Source organism: Lingula anatina, chromosome 2, assembly GCF_051362555.1.
Source record: "Lingula anatina isolate TDL-2025a chromosome 2, LinAna3.0, whole genome shotgun sequence".
Classification (NCBI taxonomy): Eukaryota; Metazoa; Brachiopoda; class Lingulata; order Lingulida; family Lingulidae; genus Lingula; species Lingula anatina.
The window spans coordinates 26,954,972-26,975,727 of NC_141768.1; the positions used below are offsets into that span (position 1 = coordinate 26,954,972).

The window sequence follows — 20,756 nt, forward strand, 5'->3', positions numbered from 1 at the left end:
TTGCGTGCATTTGTCGATTTGTTTTCAAGAATCCCCACATTCTGCCCAATGTTGATGTTACAAATCGAAGGCTAATGGAAAGGACAGGGTTGTCACGCGACTACGGCGGTCATCAACGATTGTGTTAATTGCCGCGAAGAGAATCCCATTGAACAAAGGATAGATTCAGTGCACCGAGGAAAGGGCTAACCCACCAAGTGGATATCTCCGCTGAAAAATGGGCGTGGTGGGTCGTGACTAACGGGACCGTAATAGCTTGATCGAAATTCATTAAATTTGATTTTCTGAGATGCCGGGTCAGCATTAAAGCCGCAAAGTTCACGGCAAATTTAATCAAAACGTTTAACGACCCGCTCCTCTCCTCGCGGAGAAAGCATGATTAGTTTATCTCTCCTTAAATGCGGGAAATGTAATGGTATCGCGGGGCACAAAATAGCAACATTTTCTCCACAGACAGCGAAAGGTCGTCGGTAATAGCGTTAAGCTATCGTAGACCTGATTATCAAGAAGTAAATTGAAATGGACTCGAGTGTTTAGTCACCAACAGTTTGATCAGTGTTGAAACAAGCGCTGGAAGCTATACAAGGCTGCTTTACAAGCTGAGGTGGAAGCGATGATGGACACGGTTGTCGGACATACATTACTTCTATATAACAGTTATGGATAAACTTTATTACAGGGATTTAATTCCAAAAACAGTTCCCTTTTTCGATCTGCTTTATTATATCCTTAAACTCGTCGACGGTCCAATGATTTTTTAAAATTATAACTGATAATGTTTTTTTTAAATTTATTTATTTATAATAATGGTTATATGAAGAAGAAAGTTAAAAAATACTTTCAAGATAAAATACATAAAAAACTTAGCAAATCCTTTAAATAAATGATGCATATTTTTATAAGCAAGGGCTTCAGTATAAAGAGTCATTTGAATCGGACATTTCAGTTACATCACATTCAAATGGAAAAAAGTTTCAGAAAGAACCACAGCCAATCAACCTGGGAAAAAACCATTTCATTACATATTTGTCCTAATTAATAAACTCTTCGTCTCATTTTTGAAAACTGTTAGCTGTGAGTGGTAACATGTGCGAAAGGCCCGGGTCATGTTTGCGGATCCCGGTGCGGATACTCCCTCGGTTCCTGGCGATGCGTAATCAGTAGCAACTTTGTCGTAAGTGGAGCTTCCTTGCAAGGCCTTTGAAATGCACAGCATCTTATGTCGTTGACTTTTCGTACAACATGTGTACGTTTCTGTGGGGTCGACTGTTTTCAATCAGCCACTTCCAATTCCTGTCATAAATTATGAGGAAACAAGCTCTACCATTGCCACACTTGACAATTCAATTTTTTTTTTTTTAGAAATTTTCCTTTGCTGAAAAAAGAACTGAATTTAAAGAGGTGTTTGTATTCGTGTTAGAGGAATTGATTTTATCTCATCGTTAAGTATGTATTTCCTCATCAGAATTTCGATTGCAATGAATGATTATTGGCCATTTTCTCTTTCCGCTGTTAAGTTTATTTTCAGATTAATTGAAATTTAATGAAAAGATCTCTGTCTCAAAAGCTGAGCGATATACATCTTCAATGAACCTATTTGAGCATTTCTTCTGCGGGGAGAATCTTTTTTTCAGATGCCAAATTCAGGTGTTATTGACCATTTTAGAGCATGTCTTAGCAACTCGAATTTGTTTGTTCTAAATTACGCTGATAAAACACTCATTTTCAAACAATTAAATTTGTCGAGCATGCCCTTTCTATAAAAATCCAGGTTTCCTAGACTTAAAGCTTTTTAAAAGCGGTATTTCCAAGATAAATCAGAGACAAATTAACTTATTAGAAATTTTATTTTTCTGTTTTCTTCTGTTACATGAGCATCTATAGTTTTTTGCAAAATAAGTTTTAAAAAAATGCAAATTTTTTGAGGGACAAATGTGCCTTGTGAAGTGAAATTTGAAATTTCTTTTTTTTTTTTCAAATTTTTCAGCGAAGATTTGTGATGTTTATTAGCTTCATAAAGCTCGGTTACTTAAAACATTTTTCTGTGACACACGTGCGTCAACAATGATGTTAGTATTGATAGAAGAATTCATCGTTTACAATGGTTGCAGTTGCCTCTTACTCCATCCGTGGTCAATTTGGGTTATGGAACAGAGGTTGAGGAATATTAAATCGAAATGAAATCCTTTTTGATGAAATGAACACTTTCTACCCCACCTGTCAAGCTAGGGTATAATTTCGCCAAACTTCAAATGTATCGAGTGGCCATACAAACAAAAACTCCGCTATTTCACTGTTGACGTGCAATGAATGGTTACAATTGAAGGATACAAGCATAATCGCCGTCATATTCGGTGGAACGCAGGTGAAGTGCGTTGGATTTTGATTTCAGTCATTCTAAAACGCTCTTGCGTCCTTGCATGCATTGAAAGTAACCACAACTGATCACATGTAGGGGTTTATTTCTTTCTTTGTCCAAGGTGTTCAAACAGAGTGATTTTTTTCTTTTCTCTATTCAGCGTTGCTTACTCCATTAAATTATTGAAAATTCTCTTACAGTTACTCGGTCAGTCACCCTGTTAATTAGTAAGTTTGGAAAAGTGTTCTCTATTGCAGTGACTGATACGTGATTCGGAACAGCGATGTCTTAAATACATCCTCTAACATTTGTGTTTAGTCTAGTCATTCCACATCCAGCCCTTTCATCTTTTTTAACCTGCCCTGAAAAAAAAAACTACCAGAAAACAAAAAGGTCCTTAGAGGTCTCACCGGTGGTAATTCACGGGGACCTGAAGTCATGTGATAACAGAAATCGTCAATTTTGTAAACTGAGTTTTTGTGTTTTTCCCTGAATCGATCGTAAAACATTTATCTTGTCTCCGCCAGGGAAATTGAACTCACCTGACTGAGAGTATGCTTGTGTTATGGCGAGAGATACGGGTGGGCAAAACAAAATGGGGAGAATATTATTTTGCGCATAAAGCCACCGAGAGCACAACCTTTGCCTCCGTGTTGCATCTATTCCCTTTTCATTAAAGTTTCCCGATAACCTCGTTAAATGACATAAATAGTAACGCGTTTATCTGTCCCAGACACCTTTGCATTTGAGTGGATAACTTTTTTGTGGAAAAAATGCCCCGTTTAGTTGTGGTTCAATTAGAAAGTGAAACCTATCCCTCGCACCAAAGTGTCAGTAAAATGAATTGAAATTGACTACGATTGAACAACGCAGATCGTTTTCAAAAACAACAAGGCTGTCAAGTCGTGTCGCGGTCTACCGACGCACATGGAAATCTAGCCCTGTATCGATATCAAAGAGCTCTATTATAGGTTCTCGCAGGAGGCCGCATCTTGCCTCGCGACGATAGCGACATTTTAGAATTATTTGTGAAAATTTGAGGCGACGTCGTAGTAGGTTCGAGTCGGGCGTGTGCGCGAAAAACAGGGATACTGTTCATCAAATGTTTCAAACGCATTGTTTGGAAACTGGTACATTTTTTTCTCTAAAACTTAAGTGGATGGCCTGCGGTGGTAGGAGGATCAAGGAAAATTCAATTTTGTCATTTCACGTTCCTATTTATTTACTTTCATTACTATTGAAAGAACTGCTATCAAGGCGCAAGTACTGCGCAGAAATCTGGGCCCAATGCTAATTTATCCCGGTTCAGCCATTATGCTGAAGGTGTCAGTTTCCAAATTCTTTTTTCCCCCTCAATTTACCGTGTTGAAGGAGATCGTTTTAAGAGCTATAAAGAAGAAATCAACAACTCAGCCAGCGCAACAAAAACGTTTGCATATAAAACTGACAAATTTTCATTTCAATGTAAAATTGCCTTCGGCGAGTAATCGACCGGCAATCCTCCCCGATTAGATGAAATATGAATCGACAACTAATATCGAAGAAAAGAGAAAATAAATTATGTGGAAAAAGCCTTGGGGTACAGGTGTTTCAGTCATCGTAGAAAAAAAAACCTTAACTCTAACGCTTTACTCGTTTAATTCCATCCGACAATAGCACCATTTCGCCTCGTTCATCCACCGCGCACCTCCGGTCTTTCTTAGGCCGCGTCCACTTGTTCAAACGTTAGCTTGGCAACAATAAATCTTAAAGCATTTCTTGTATATCTGTCCTATTGTGTCTTCTTGTGAACAAATATGATCAAGTTATTAATATTCAATCGATTGCGAAGGATTACCGTCACTTATGACTTCATTATTCGAATATCACGGATAGCGTTTCAACCCCTTGAGCGATGTCCAGTATCGTATGTCCTGTTTGAGTGCTTCAAGTTTGTCATTGCTAATTAAAAGTAACTATTATACAGCTTTAGTTTCAGTCAAATAAAATTTGACGATAAAAAGTTTATCAGCGTCTTAAACCGAATTAAGTGATATGAATATTGGCAGGGTGATTTACATGATGATGGACCTCGCGGTGGTTGGAGAGATAAGGAAAGAAAATAATTCAATATTTCGCTCTCATTGGTGAATGTTTTTCTATGCCTTCTTCGGGTCTCGTTGTCATTCTCTTAGTCTAAATAATTCGATGGCAATATTTTTTGAATGCAAATTATAATTGACAAGAATCAAACTGCTGTTGTGTACAGATTTTTTTCTGTGAAATCCAGAGAACAGCTTCATCTGGATGTATTACTATAGATTTTGTAGGTCAAAATTCATTTAAACCACCCAGAAGTGATCAAGGGAAATGATGTTATATAAGGCTCCTTTTTTCTCAGAAATGTTCGGTTTTTCTCAGGAAAAGGGTAATGTTATATAACCTCAATTAATTCACCTATCCGCATATTTTGATAAAATATATTAATTGAAAGATCGGTATATTAGTCTTTATTTATTTATTTTTTTATTTATTCATTCATTCATTCATTCACATTTTTTAATCTTACGATTTGGTAAACGATTCATTAACTGACTTGAAAAACTTTGGATGTTCGATCGAAACAGTAGCACCGATTGGTCGTCTCGTGTAATGTGTAATATTATATATATTCAGATTTCAGTCTTTTTCTAGATTTCTTTGTTCAAAGGAAACTAATAAGTTTTTCAAATTGAGCAAAGTAACGTTCGGTCTCTTAGGAATTAAATGCTCGCTAAATTTCATTTATTCGATAAAACAATCAAGTGTAATTACATTATTAGGTACATATGAGATCAACAAACATTGACGGAAGAATAGTAAGCGCTAGTGTAAAGTTGGCAAATAAGCGGAGACAAACTTTCGCTAGGGAGCAAATAATGAAACTTCATTTTCCGAATCGGAGCAAATAGGAACATTTTGAAACTCACAGATGCAGGTGTTTGATGTGCGATTAAGCCTTTAACTAGCCAGCGTATTGTTGCCAATTTAGTTCCCATGTACTGAAAAAGAAAAAAAAAAAAGAAAAAAACAGAAGAGAAAAACGTTATAGATGTGCGTAATGTTTGTGTTAGTTTTTGCAGTAAAATTAATGTCCTTTCAAATGGTCACATCTGGGGGTTTCGAAATCCTTTGTCATTTCGGTCGATTTTTCCCATTTAAAAAGTTTTCATTGATAGTAAGAGAATATCAGTTTTGAAACGTTGGGGTATATTTTTCACATAATCCATATCGGCTAAAACGAGCGGTAGTGTAGAGAAAAGGGGCCGGAAGGCGTTAATCGAAGTGAGAGTGCCAGCCATAACAACAATGGCCATTTTTTTCTTAAGAATTCGATCTTGAACCGCAAATGATATGAGACGCTGTTTATCTATCATTGTACATATTTAACCTTAATGTGCTTGCTTTGCTCGAAAAAGCAACCCAAGTGAAAATGATACCATAAGTCGTAATTGACAACCAATAAAAAAGCAACCAGACTTTTTTCAGAATTGACTTTTCGTGAAAAAATGGTCACTCGTGCTTGAACTGCGATGAAAGTCAATCCTTTTTTGTTTGAGCATTTAACAATTAACACCACGCATAGTAAAATATTCCACAGGGAAGTCAATTTCATAACAATATTAATCGATGAGGTGTACTATAGTGAAAATAAGGTGTATTGGCTTGTTGAACCTGGCATGTTTTCTTTGACATGGCACCATTAAGCAAAGGAAACATGGTAGGATGAGTCAAGGGCATACTTTATTCAGCCCCGCAATTTTACATCAATATGACGTAACTTAATCGTAAAAGTATTCAAGATTTGGATTATGCACAATTTGTATTACAATTAAACTAGATAATGAAGGCCCCGTTTTGAATGCAATTCCGTCTGCCGTGCGCGGATGTCTATTCTCAAACAGTCATTCCTACGTAGCCGTGTCCTTTATCAATAGGTCAAAAACAGTAAGCATTGATTTGAGATCAAGTTTTACTCACAATGGTAATTTTATCTCTTCCCTTTCACTCGTTAAAAATTCATCGATGCTTGAGAAAAGCCGGTTATTTGCTGGAACATGCTAATGTAGCTGACCTAGCCTGGATGGAAAATAATATTAAGCCTAAGGAAAAAACCCTGTCAATGCGCAAGAGTGGATTTTCGGTAAATTTGGGTAAATTCAATTCAAATAAACACACAAATCCTTAATGGAATCAGAAACGATTTGTTTTGACTTCTGCGTCTGTGTACGTAGTAATGCTAACAGAGGGCTCTAAACGGACCCCGGTATCTCCGTTTCCAAAGTGCATAAAAACCTCTTAGTTTTGTCTATTCATCGATTCTGATACCACTTCAATTTCCAGCTGATACACAGAAGAGGTGGCTAGAATTTCTTATTCCTCCTTTATTTAAGCTTAAGATCTATAAAGAAATAATTCATATGTATCTTAACCGTGAGAAATCGCAAATGGTGGAGTGGACTCAAAAAAAGGATCTCAAAAGTGAGAAAATCCTTCCTGCTTTGGGTGCTGAATTGCTTTCCTATTATTTGCCAAGTGTTTCGCTTGAAGACACAGGCGTTTGTTATGTTACTTGGATATTAATTTACCATTTCCCCTCATACTTTACGCCACTAGGAAATACACACCATGACGTTGGAAAATGGAAGAGAGCGGCGTGCAGCCTATTTCCTCTTCTGTCTGCTTTATTCTCTCTTCTTTTTAACAGATAACGCCTTTTTCGCTTCTTGCACGGCACTTAAACGACTCAGTTCCGTAGCAAAATTTCAAATTCTCTATTCTTTTGTTTGAAATATTGTCATTTTCAATTTTCGACCTATAACATTAGCGAAACACCAATATATGATGGCTCTTTATAACATGGAATTTTGCCTTTTATTTTTAAGAAAATAACTGCCCCGTCTAGTAACAGTAAATACTTTCATGTGCATGTACAGTAAGATATTTATGCGGTATCAAAGGCAGGTGTGCTGATTTGATTAGCCGGCGTCAATGAACGCATTTACAAAGACATCAGGCCAGCACCAAGGAATGACACCAATATGTAAACAATAACAGTTTAGTTGACTTCTCAAATTCTCTTCGAGGTGCATAATGCGTGTACGTTTGAATAGACATGGCACCGCTCGGCAACAGGAGACAGATTCAAAATGACGGATGGCTTTCAGAAAAGTTATTGAAGAATAGTGCATCGACTTTGACAGCAAACTGGCTCAAGTCTCATGGATTCATTCTTCATTGTCTGTTTCACTACCAAAACTGACTTTTATACAAAAATGAATTAATCTGAAAATGGCTCAAATTTGTGCGCGCTTTGTGTGGTTTACTCGTCTGCCCCGCTTTGGCGCCAGATCTGCGGAGCAGAAGATGGAAGCTCGGCGGGAAACATAATCAGGCATTATCAACCAGTGGGGATCGTAAGGAAAATGATTGAAGACATTTAAATACGATGCAAAAATAACAATGCCACGCTTCAGGGAAATAGTTGGAAATACTTGAGCTTCACTTTGGCATCCCTCTAACGTGCGGGAAATGAATAACGATTGTAGACTTAAAGGTTTTGTTAAAATACGTTACATATATAATAAAGATATTAAATTAAATAAATAAAATCTGATTCGATACTGATTAAATTGAATAATATTTCAAACTGATCTTTGGGCGAAAAGGATATATGTATAAGTGGATGGATTGGATAAAAAAATGAAAAGATTAAAGAGCCCGCCTCATAATGAATATGTGGAGCATTTTTAAGGTCTGAGAGTCAGTATTGTCAAAAAGAAAGAAATTACAGTGATTATCTAGGGCATCATGGCACATTATTCTATGATTACCCCTCTCATTTTGGTGTTATTTGAGCAACAAAGGCTTCGTACGGAGCTGATTAAGCTTGCAAACGATCCCCCTATAGATTTCAGACCGCGCGGGTCGTTTTCAGACGGATCGGGTTTCAATTTATTAACTAAAACATATGCCTGGATCATTTGATACCTGTCAGCCCAGTGATTTTGCAGAAAAATTTCGAGATTTGAGACGGTGTAAGTATCCCAGTTAACGAGAGGAGAGAACATTGATCAGAACGACGCGTGAAGTTGATGGATGAAAATAGTAGCGAAAAATCGCATAATTACTAAATTGGAACATAATCTTTGCAAAAACGAAACAGTACTAAGCGCTTTATTGGGTATTACATATTACCAGGCAGATGGAATTATAAAGATAACGTGTCTCATAGAGCTTGGAATTGTAATGTCTTTGAGTTGGTGGCTGTCAGGCTAATTTGACATTCTCTAGACATACATAACAAGAAAGAAATAATAGCACATACATAAATTTCTGTTGTATTCTACCACAAGTGCGCTTCTCCCAGGGCCTCTAGCGTGTAAACGAGAAGGGGTAATTTACCCATCTGGACCTCAGGCAGTTTTGAAATAAATGTTAATCGCGAGTGCATTTCTTCGGCATTTCGATGTTGCACATGATCTTTTTTGTCTTTTGCTGAGGTGAATATTTTATGGTCAGTGACATACTTTGTAGCTGTAGCCCTTATTAGACAGTCACAGGTGTGCCACTCTTTTTATTGTGCGCTGTGGTCGGGACAAACTATCATATATATATAAAGAGATGGACAAGCCCTTTTATCATGGTGTAACGCCTTAAATGCCTGGAATTGTTGCAGCACAATAGAACTTATCACAGCGTCATTTTCCTGAAATAAATGACAGGGGCCGATGGATGGCGCTGCGATCATTTGTCCAGTGTTTGAGTATGTAAATGTTGATCTTCAAGTGAAAGCCTGTTTGGTGAAAATTTTAATCCATTCAATATTTGTATAGCTACCGTTGATCGATATGGAGCATCTCTTACGACGCTCTGCAGTCGCTGATGATGCTCTCCAAAACACCGTCGCTTTGATTCTGGTGGCGGTGGTGGTGGGGGTGAAAATTGACCGTGGAGAGCGAAATTGAAATGGTTTCATAAATTAATGATATCTCCTCGTTATGCCTGTTTCTTTTATGCTGCTGCTGGTGTGCCACAACTTTAATCGCAATAGTTAAGCAAACAAACCTGTAAAACGGCTCAAAAAGTGGTTTCTTTTTTATTTTGTTTGCTATAGCTTATAATGTGTGTTCCGCTATAAACATGAGCGTTCTCAAATGTTAAAACTGAGTTGCAAGAGAGAGTGCTTTCCCATTAGTAGACATACGATCTGGCATTCACGACTGTTTGCCAAAACAACCCATATTATTCAAGAAGGATGCGTAAGGTCTGTGACTCATTGGTACCAAAAGAAAAAAAAAATGAAGACAGAAAAAGGCTATATTTCAGAAATGTTAATAAAGGTAATATATACAAATTGTAAAAAGAAAGAAAGTAAGAAAGAAAAAATAAGAAGGAAAGGCAAAAGAACTGAAAAAGAAAATCTTTACTAATTGAAAAAGGTAAACTCTTATGCCAGGGGCGCAAACACAGAAAAAAATAATAAGTTGAACACTGTAGTTGCGTCAATTTGACAAACAGGAAGGACAAATCGTTAATACAGAAGAAAAGGGTGTAAGATTTTGGCAACACGTTCTCTTTCACGTATCTAAAAATATCATTGATTCTGTACAGCTTAATGTTGATCGTCTGCGCAGTTTTTAATCGTTTACGTGCTTTTGATACTGCCCCATCCCTCCCCACCTGTCCTGACACATCAATATTTTTGTCTGCTGTTGAGTTTGTGTTTGGGGAAGTAACTAATTCACAACTCATTACAAGTCGGGTGCCCGTTATTGATCGGGCAGGGGGCTACTTTCGAAACCCAAAGATTTATATTAGAACGTTAGCCTCTTTTCCCCCCTTTCATAGTGACACGTCGGTAATTGAGGGAAACGTCGGTAAATGCAACGGGCACCTTCCTGCCTCGCGTTACAGGATAAAAGAAGAAATACCTTTTTCTGAAAAGAATTTGAGAAGTCTCGATTTTTGGATCATTGTTCCGGCGTTCAATTTGCGGAGAACGATTGCGCAACAATAATATTTTTAAATTATCGTATCGGTTTGAAATCTCACTTCGCGTGATCGATTCGCAGCTTGAAGAAAAATCGGCTATTAATTGATTTGAAAGGTATCAAAGCGTGAAATGCAATTTACGGTCAAATTTAATGAAGTTGCAGTTTGAAAGGGACCGTTGAACGCTATAAATTTCTGAAGCAAAAACAAACATTAACTTTGCACTACAAATTGTATGGAACAAAAATGGTTCCTTTAGTTTATGATCCGTGAAGTATTTGGATAAAAAGCAGACGTTCAATATGCTCTGACTTCTTTGGTGGCATGGCATTGAAGAAGACATTTCTTCAGATACGTTTTAATAGTTACAAAACATCTGGACCACTGCGATTTTGATATCACCCCCAACAGATGTCAAATTTTCGCGTCTGATACTAATTAAACTTTAAAGTCCCTTACACCTAAACAACCCAGTTGTGAAATTCATCAAAAATTCATGACCATTCACTCTTATATTGAATATCCATTACAGATAAACAGTATTTGTATTGCTATAATACCTTGCTAAGACTGAACAACATCTGTGTATTGTGAAGGAGTGCTTTTCTTAAGTGTACGGATTTTGTGATAATTGGCAATTGTTTCGTCTTACAGTTTCTTTAATAATTGAGCCGGGTTCTTTTCTTTACGCAAGGCTCGTGTTAAACAGATCAAGAAAAAAAAAAAAAAACTACTTCGATATGCTCGCAGCAGCTCTTCAAAGTTTTTGTCTTCATTTTGCTCTCGATTCAAACAAAGGTGATTCCTTCAACCGCACAGCGGAGCCGTTACTTGTCTACTGAAACAAGTGCAAAGAAAACTGTCAAATGATCATCTTTTATCCTCTGTAATACGATACGTCTAACTGCTATTTCTTTCGTGCTGAGATAATCACAAAATACATGGTTAACTTATAATTTTCTTTTTGCAGTGCTTCTTCACGTGTGAACGCTGGGAGACTCTGGTGGGAGATTCGAAGCCGACATTGCCATTACGTCAGATGCGTTTCCCTCCCGCTCTGACGTGAGTCAGGTGGGCGGGACCGAAACCTCTGACGCAGAGGATCAAATTTCTTTTCTCTTCTGCCCCCTGCCCTCTGTGTTGATCCAACGTTACCTTACACTGATCAATTTAGAGCAAAACGTTAGAGCATTGGTCCAAGTAGCACTGGAACAGCTGTTTTGTCAATATTAGCGCAGTCTGGGGAGCATAAAGCATACCACTAATACCGGCCCTGTCAAATATTATCTTACCAAACATGTCAGGCAAAGTTGCACAGCCAAGCCGTGAGATTTACCTTCAAGAAACAAAAACATGGCGCTCAGGTTACTATTTGACTTTCTTGTGAAACAAAAAAAGTTTCCCAACAAATATACTCTCCTGTCATGTCAATAGAGGATAGTAGAACCTTAAAAGAACTAGCTGGTGGAAAGCCTCCATAATCTTTCTCCGACATCCTGTAAGTTGGGTCGGTCCACGTGTCCTGACTGTCCTGTCCTACTTGAAAATATTAATAAGAAACTTTTCAAACACGCGCTCTTTTGCTACTTATCACTATCGACATATCATAATTTACCATCTCATTACATGACAATACATCCACCGCCGTCCTAAAGTTTGCTATCCATTTCTAAAAAAATTCTACTCGAGCGATTTTGCTTTCGATTTTTTACCCCCGAGCCTTTCTACATCAAGTACCTTACAATGGTGCTACTAAACCGCGACCGTCTCTGAAAATAAACTTGGGGTTTTGTGGAGCGCGGAAGTTGACAGGCAGCATTTAAGTGTATAGAAATGGAGTGCATGAAGTCAGTCCATATCAACACCCCTTCCCGTATCAGGTTTCACTGATTGACGTGGTTGCCATGGTGTACCAACTCACTAAGTATTGTATGAATATCGATATTAGCAAGGGGTCGGGAAGCTGAACCAATCAGCTTCTAGCTTACTTCCACTAATGTCGCCTTAAAATAATAACGCCAAGATGTGAGCCCCACACGTTGGGTTGTTTTCACAAAGTTCAGCAGTGGCGGCAATACAAGCGTTCCGAGGCTACAGTGACACTGTGCCAGTGCTCGCTATGCTACACGAGCAGGGCTCACAAGTCCCAGTCACTAGTTCAGTTAATCCCCAGGGTCCGCCCGCGACCATGCTCCCTTCGTTCGGATTTACCCAAGAACAAGTCGCATGTGTGTGCGAAGTGCTACAGCAAGGTGGGAACATTGAAAGACTGGCCAGGTTCTTATGGTCTCTACCGGCCTGTGAACATTTACACAAGAATGAAAGTGTCCTCAAAGCCAAAGCCGTGGTAGCATTCCACAGAGGCAACTTTAAGGAACTGTATAAAATTCTGGAGAGTAATCAGTTTTCTCAGCACAATCATCCCAAGCTTCAGGCACTCTGGCTCAAGGCGCATTATATTGAAGCAGAAAAACTCAGGGGCCGACCCCTAGGAGCAGTAGGGAAGTACAGAGTGCGAAGGAAATTTCCACTCCCTAGGACTATTTGGGATGGGGAAGAAACTAGTTATTGCTTCAAAGAAAAATCCAGAACTGTTTTACGAGAATGGTACGCGCACAATCCGTACCCCTCCCCCCGGGAGAAAAGGGAGCTAGCTGAGGCAACAGGTCTGACAACTACACAAGTTAGCAACTGGTTCAAAAATAGAAGACAGAGGGATCGAGCGGCTGAGGCAAAAGAAAGGTAACTATACCCAAAAATAACACATATTGCTCATATAAATCTCTAGAAAAGGTCAGTTATGGGGTGTTATGTTTCATACCACCAACAAACCCCCGATACCCCCATACGACGAGCTATGCAGGGACTGCGATAAAGCCGCAATGCTTCCTTTTTATCTCTTCCTTACATCACTTTAAAACAATTTCTCGAATATCAAGCATAACACACTCGGGGCACTCGAACCCTGTTTGCCATCGCTTCCAATTTTTGCAACCATTAAACATAGGGTGAATTCTTTCTGGTTGAAGGCAAAGCACAGCAGCACGTCAGGTTTATTTATGGCACACACATGGCTAAAAGGCAACTAGCAGGGAAACAGCTGAACGGGAAGATTGTGAAAATTCACACTTAAGCTCCTCCGCTTTCAATTTCGTAATTATTATTTTACTGTAATCTTCTTAATAATGAAGTAACCACCATTTCCCCGAGTGATGAGCGGATTGTCCTGGCGTTATAAAAGTTATGAATAATTCCAGGGGCCTTTATTTAACAATGATAATAGTATCTTCGATTTTGTCTCGTCTGGTAGCATTTGAAGTGATTTAATGGGTTTTTCTTTTAAATGACCTTCACTTAAGTAGAAATTATGTCACAGCGATGAAAAGCAGACAAAGTGCGATATTTCTTCAAAGTTTAACTTTACCAACCTTCGCTGACCCTTACTCGGCACAAAGTGCAGAAATCAGACGAATTCAGCAATCGTCAGGATGGCAGCCATGTTTTCAACTAAAATTGACGAAGCGTAGAAAGAATGTGGAGTTATTCATGTCCTGTTCCTCCAATGGTGGGAAACAATAGGGTGTGTTTGAAGAGGAAAGAGCTTAGTTTGTGTAGTCTTCGACCTAACATTTTAACTTTTGCCACGCTCTAAAAACCCCCCATGTCAGTCTTAAAGAGTGTTGATCTCCATTTAACCACGTGTAAAGTTTAAACAGCACGTAAAACTGCACGGTGTAATGGGTCTTATATGAAGGCCTATGTTAAGTCAACATAACTGCAGAGTCACGGAGCGACTTAACGATTAAAATGAAAGCACACGGATTCGATGTGTTTACCAGCAGTCCCAAATACATATGCCGTGAAGTGCTGCCAACGTTTCCATCTGATTAAAACAGCAGGCTTCCGACTTCATATAAAATTCTTGTTAGTGTTGTACTTCTGCTTACTTCAACGGGACGTCCTGTAGAATTCACGCGGAAGCTTCCTTAATTATTGGAACACAGACGCCGCCATTGAGTAAGATATAAAAGAAAATAACCCTTAATTTCCTTGTTTTCACAACTCGATTTTTTTCTCTTCAATGTCGTTTATCAAAAATGAAACCAAACACGGCAATACAAAAAATGAATTATTTATGCAAGGTCGGGACCGTAAAGAACGTCAATTCGTAGTCCGTAATATTTCTTTATTATTACACAAAACGAAATACAGTTGGTTTGAATCAAAGGAATTTATTGTGAAGTAAACGGTAATAATGATTAGACAGAACGCTGGGGATTGGCCGTCCTGCCTTCTTTGAACTGACTAGACTCATTCAGATTTTGAGCCAATGATTGTTATGTATTAAAAGTTTCATATTGAAAGACATTGTAATTGTCTGAATCATCCATGGTGAAATGCCGCATAACCGGTGCGTAGGATGCTTCTCGTCGAACTGAATAACGTGATGAACGCACGTTTTATATTTAAATGTCTAGGTTAAAATGTAACTTAGAAAAAGGGATGTAAAAATACCTAAGCATGATATAAACAAAGTTACATCCTTCTCCTTTGTGTTTGTGCATATTTAATCCCTCGGCTTACTATGGGTTTGAAATGAGCTGTTAAATTGAATTAATTCCTTTTGTTGAACTCGGAAAACCCAATTACTGTGTTTACATTCGCATTTAATTAACAACCAATGAATCCGTGCATGTTATAGCCTATCTTTCTATTAAATATTCCAAATCATTTGTAAACATGCATAATTTATGGAAGTTAACACGATTATCACGGAAAATTAGGTATTCTGGCAAATTATCCGTACTCGAAGCACAGCGAACAACTGGACCCCGTTGAGAAGGCGCTAGGACGGGGATAAGGCCCTCGAATACGCTGGGAGGGGTGAAAGTGAAATTCGTCACCATTACGCAAGGGGGGAGATTCTTCGTGGATAATTATCAGTCTTGAAAGAAAATAGCACCTTACCGTCGTTCGTCTGGCCTGGGAACTCGACGTCCTAATAAGAGTAATGAAGGTGTTACTGTTCGGATTACGCAAACCTTAAATTAGGGTCAGTGTTGGGGGGTGTCTGGGGACGCAGAAACGATATTTAGAGAAGAATATCAGGCGAATAAAAATATGAAATAATTACGGATGAATGAACGGAGGTGGTGCTTCCTTCCGGCTACAAACTGACGGTCTGGATAGTTTCATCTGTGAAAAGTCTGGGCTATGAATGCTATATTATTATTTCTCTCTCTGTAAGGTTTCTCGGCTTGATAGTTTATTTAGTTAATAGATAAGCAGAGAAATCGCTCCTGGAAATTTGTCCCAGCAAATTGAAATCTTGCTGTGACTTGTGTTTATATAAAGTCAAGTAAGATTAGACAAAATTCTCTTAAATGACTCGAGTGGAATTTTTGACATTATTTCAATATCGAATTGTTTTACTTATATTCATATTTATGCTAAATGTCCAAAAATTCTAGAAAATTTTGTTATTTTTACATGTACACTTAATAAATTACAAACAGAATTTGAAAGAGATTTTGATATGTTCTTTTTTTGAAAATGAGTAACTAATGAATTTCATTTTAAAGATAGATTTATTCATTCATTCCATGTATGGTCAAATAGTGAAATTTTATGCCATGAATTGAACTAAATAAGGAGTAACTAATTTTATAAAAGAAAAAAATCATCTTTTTTATTTCCAGAGGAGACCATGCACCAAACGGAGAAAATGGAGGCTTGGGAGATACGTCTAAAGATGATTCTGATCTTGAATCCAGCTTAACATCGCCAACCAAAATCGAGCCCCCAGACCCACCAAATAGTATGTACGCCGATTTGAAGCCGTCCCCGACGTCGATGTCGTCTGGAAATCCTTTGCAATCGATGCTGAACACTGTAGGGGGACCTGTGGGGGAACATCATTCGGTGAGCGGAATGCTACAAGACTATCACGCACTCTGAAAACGATAGCATTTACTATACATACACAAATATATATATATATAGAAATATATATACATTTACTTATTCTAAAATGAAAATTTCCATATGTTATGTTATTCTGTCGTGTCTCCCCAGCGTTGCCAAAAACGGAACACAAGGCGTGCTGCTTTAATTTCCTGGATTTACATAGTACTTGTGGTCAAAGACCATTATGGAAACAAACTCACTGTTCAAATTTATTGTCGTGTGTATGTACGAACGTGGAGTTTTTTCAAGTTCTCTTTTTATTTTTGGCGTTTTTTTTTTATTCTGTGGATGGTGCTTCATTCGAGAGAATCAAAAAAGATATAGAGAATTAGATATTTTATTAATATCCTGTAATTTGCCAAGCTTGTTTTCACTAGTCCAGCGCTCGCTCTGTGGTTTCATCAATTTTGAGCTCTTAATTTGGGACTGCGTTTTTTTCTCACGTTTTTTAGCCTCGATATGAATATATAAGTCCTCATAAGCTCAGAAACGCAGCAGAACACTTGCACTGCCGAGTCTTAAAGGCAAGCGCTCTTAATCGTGATGAGGACGCAAGTTTGACGACCGGGGGGAATCCCTTCATTCGGACAAATTGTCTTGTTAGATTTGACAGAACATTTTAAAATAGCAAGAAGAGTCAAAGACAGTTGCGTTAGGTCAACATTTCACCGTCAAACCGCGAAAGATCCGGCAGTGCTCTTGTTCTTCCCAAATGGAGATGCTTTAAACCAGTATGGAGAGGGTCTTTGTTTGGTTTAGTTACGGTAGGTGTTTCAAAAAGGATTTTCGTTTTAATTGATGAAAATGTTTAAGCTTCATAAAATTTTGATTGAGATGCCGGCATTTCATTTCATTATCTTAACGTTTCCCGTTTTAGAACTCTGTAATTTCTAACGCATTGTCCTGCTTAGTTGTAGTTTGTTATGATCATGTTGTTAATTAAAGAGATAAATGGAAAACAGTGTTTAGCTTAGCAAACTCTTCGGCCTAGAAAGCCGTTAAATCTTAGTTAGAAATAATCTCAAATACAAAAATAACTTAGTATGTCATAGACGCTACTGGTGCTTTTTCTGTGCAAGTAAATATATCTATATTTTTGAAACAGTCGCCTTCGCTTTTGAAAACTATTCCTTTATTAGACAGCGAGATACATTGAAGCGAGTGTCCATTAGAAAGAGGTGCCTTTTCTTATGAGAAAGTCAAAATATCCACAGCGGTCGTTTTCCGTACTCTGAGCTGTAGACGGATCAAAAGAATTCCATTTGTATGTATATAATATATTATTTTACTTGTAATTTTATATCGTGCATAATTTTTTCAGCTCTAGTATTTGTAATATTAGACGCTTCCAAAGCTTGTTACTATGGCGGTTGTCATATTTATTAGAATTACAATTTAGAATTCTTTATATTAAAATCTTTCAATAAAAAATATCGGAATAAACATCAATGTCGTATTATCACTTGAACCTCAATTATTGGAGTACAGGCACATCTATAATGATGATTAAGTCGCAATTATATTGGATTATTTCCCTGATGATCGAATTATCCATAATGTCATGTAGACCTCGAACCCGGCATTATATAAAGACGGGTTGCACAAGTCCTAGCACGTCTGAAGTGGTGATGTATTAGATCCACTGCATAAAGTAAGCTGCTCGCCACAATTCTGCTGATTCTTGCGGTCTGGCGAGTCCGATCATATCTCTTCATTCTTACTATGCCAGGGACTTTTCCGATGTTCTTTTGCCTTTTATTTGAAGACGGTGTAGGGTTCCTTTCGGTCTATTAGGCAGGGCTTTTACTGTGCACCATTTGTTGCTCTGAAAGGAAACGACTTTTGGGGCAAAAGGGGAGAAAAGGCACAAGTAAGATATGATCTGTGTGCCGAGTTAGCGTATAATGCTCGTTTTTGAATGGAAGTAAACACACTTGTACACAGTACCTATTCTACGCACAGTGAATCGGGGTTACACATTAGGAGCGCAAGTTGGAAGTATTTTCATAACGGGTAAAAATATACAGCTCGGACAATTATGTAAATAGATCGGGTTTCCCCAACAAAATTCATACGAAGGAGACTAATGTGTCCCACCTGAGCTTCTTACTACGTACGCGTGTTAGGCAATTTAAAGGTTACCTAAAGTTGTACGGAGGTTTACTAGCCCAGCTTTCTACCAAATGTCGCTACTTATAATCTCGACGGCTGTATCCTTTTTTTGCTTTCCAAAGTCGTGGAAACACGAGGACAAGTGCCGCAGAAGTCGAAGTATGCCCCCAGTGAAAAGGCCAATTTTCGTTTGGTTCAGCGAACAGCGGGAGATCAACAGTAAAAGGCAAAATTATGCATTGTGCAGTGACTTTTCACATTCGTTTGTTAATTTTATTGAGTTGTTTTAAATGGGCATGTTTGTTCTTTTCTCAGGTGAGCCGTCGAAGCGATGCGAGTAAAAAGTAAAATAATAGTGGAATAATGCTCCCTCTAATTTGATATTCAGTTGATTGGCGTGACCGTTTACCATACCTACGACGTATATACGTTGCCCTTGACTCACAAAAGTGGCTGGAAAAACATTTGGTTTCCATTGTACAGGGAATCGTTGGTATTGTTCAGCGTTAACCCGGCTATTTAAAAGGAGTTGTGTTTTGATACTCAATACTTCAGCACAAAAGTCGCGCCTCGAGAGTCTGTGTGACAAGAAAGCTCTCATGCCGCTCAAGAGCACCACCTAAACGCTCCGTATTGTCACCTTTTCAGCCGTCCCCCTTCAAGTCTTGCTTACTTTGCCATTTTCCCGTACAAGTGTGTACACTGTTGGGATATCTAAATATATACCTGGGACTCCCGTGTTCATTATGTGGCTGTGGGATCAAAACCCGCCTGGCTTCTTGCCGTAATCATTCATTAAACACTAGTGTCAATAATACGGAACGTGATATACAGATATTGATATGATCATTTTGTAACTTCTGGATTTGACACAGCAGACAATGAGTACGTGTAAGATTCTAAAGTAAGATTCTAAAAGTATAATATTCTGATAAACCTTCCATGGACTTGTACGATCTTAATGATGCACATTTTATTTCATTTTGTTATTTCTGTTTTTAAATGAGGATGTCTGTGATGTAGACATTTTAAATGCCATTTTTGTTCGGGATGTATTTGACAATGTTGATAACTATTGTTCCTGAATTGTTAGAACAAGTAATTATATGTAGTAATAATATGTTTACAAAAAAGAAAAGTAAAAAACGGCACACGAAAAATGGCATAGCCCTGAGTGCGACAGACGTTCTTACATTTCCTTCAAATTCTGTCAGCAATCACCTTGAAACCACGTGATTTGATTTTTAAAAAAATGCCTCTTTGTCATTATATTCCAGATGGTTTATTTAAGAAATTCTTTTACAACAAATTATTTTTTCAAGCTTATCTTCATCTAGTTTCAACAAAATTAATTTCTGTTCAGATGTTAGTACTTAGGCGTTTCAACTAGGGCATAAATCACGTTAACTGCTTTTGTGTCGTGCGACCAGTTGAAACTTTCTGTCAGATTGTTAGTATATCTACTTTGACATACTCCAGCTTTTGTGGGGTTAATTATTTCGCAGTGACATAATTTTGAGTGTCTCGAACAACTGGTGGTTACTCGATCCCACTTAATGGGGTATCTGTTTATTTATTTCTTTGGACTAACGGCGGGTTGGAGTCGAGTGTACACTTTATATTAATGCCATTTACATTAACCTTTCCCGACTTCTCTTTGGCGAGGTCAAACGAAGTATAGTTTCAATTGTACCAAACAGATATTTCATACTTGTACAAGTATACACTCTCGAGGACGGAAACGGGAACGTTTCGAGCAACATCCTTGAAACATCCTGTGAGGAGCATTCCACAAGCAAAAAGGTTCACTGAATCATCATTCCCCCACGCTCCTCAATACTGTACTTTGCACAACATTGCGTACAAATGTCAGATACTGTTACTGCTCAGGTAATAACATAGTCAGATATTTCGGCCGAGAAGGCCTCACACAATCTGAATGCACTTTTAGCCCATATTTTGTCGGTATTGAGAATCGTATATCATTCCCTCACGCTCTTCAATACTGTACTTTGCAAGAACATTGCGTAAGAAAGTGGGATACTGTTACTGCTCAGGTAATAATATCTGCAGACATTTTGGTTTAGAAGAGAAAGTCTCGAAAAACAAGAGAAGTACATTCTGTCGGCATTTGTGGCTTCTATCAATCATGCTTCCCATTTCAAGTTCTGCGAAATGCCAGTATAATGTTGGTTGTCGGATAAGTACTGGCATTCTCCTAAGAACACATATAATTTCGGTTACATGGATGTTCCAGGCGTATTGCTGACCTGCGAACACGATAAAGTAAGCATTATCAATAGCA

The 20,756-nt window shown here is 38.1% G+C and overlaps 1 protein-coding gene across 1 annotated transcript; it reads left to right on the forward strand.

Annotated features, from left to right (window-relative positions):
* Nucleotides 1-12,387: 12,387 nt before the first annotated feature.
* On the forward strand, nucleotides 12,388-17,795 carry LOC106176673 (homeobox protein six1a). Its single transcript, XM_013559155.2, has 2 exons — nucleotides 12,388-13,114; nucleotides 16,072-17,795. Exons 1-2 carry the CDS (start codon nucleotides 12,492-12,494, stop codon nucleotides 16,328-16,330), a joined length of 882 nt encoding a protein of 293 aa, XP_013414609.1. The 5' UTR covers nucleotides 12,388-12,491; the 3' UTR covers nucleotides 16,331-17,795.
* Nucleotides 17,796-20,756: the final 2,961 nt, after the last annotated feature.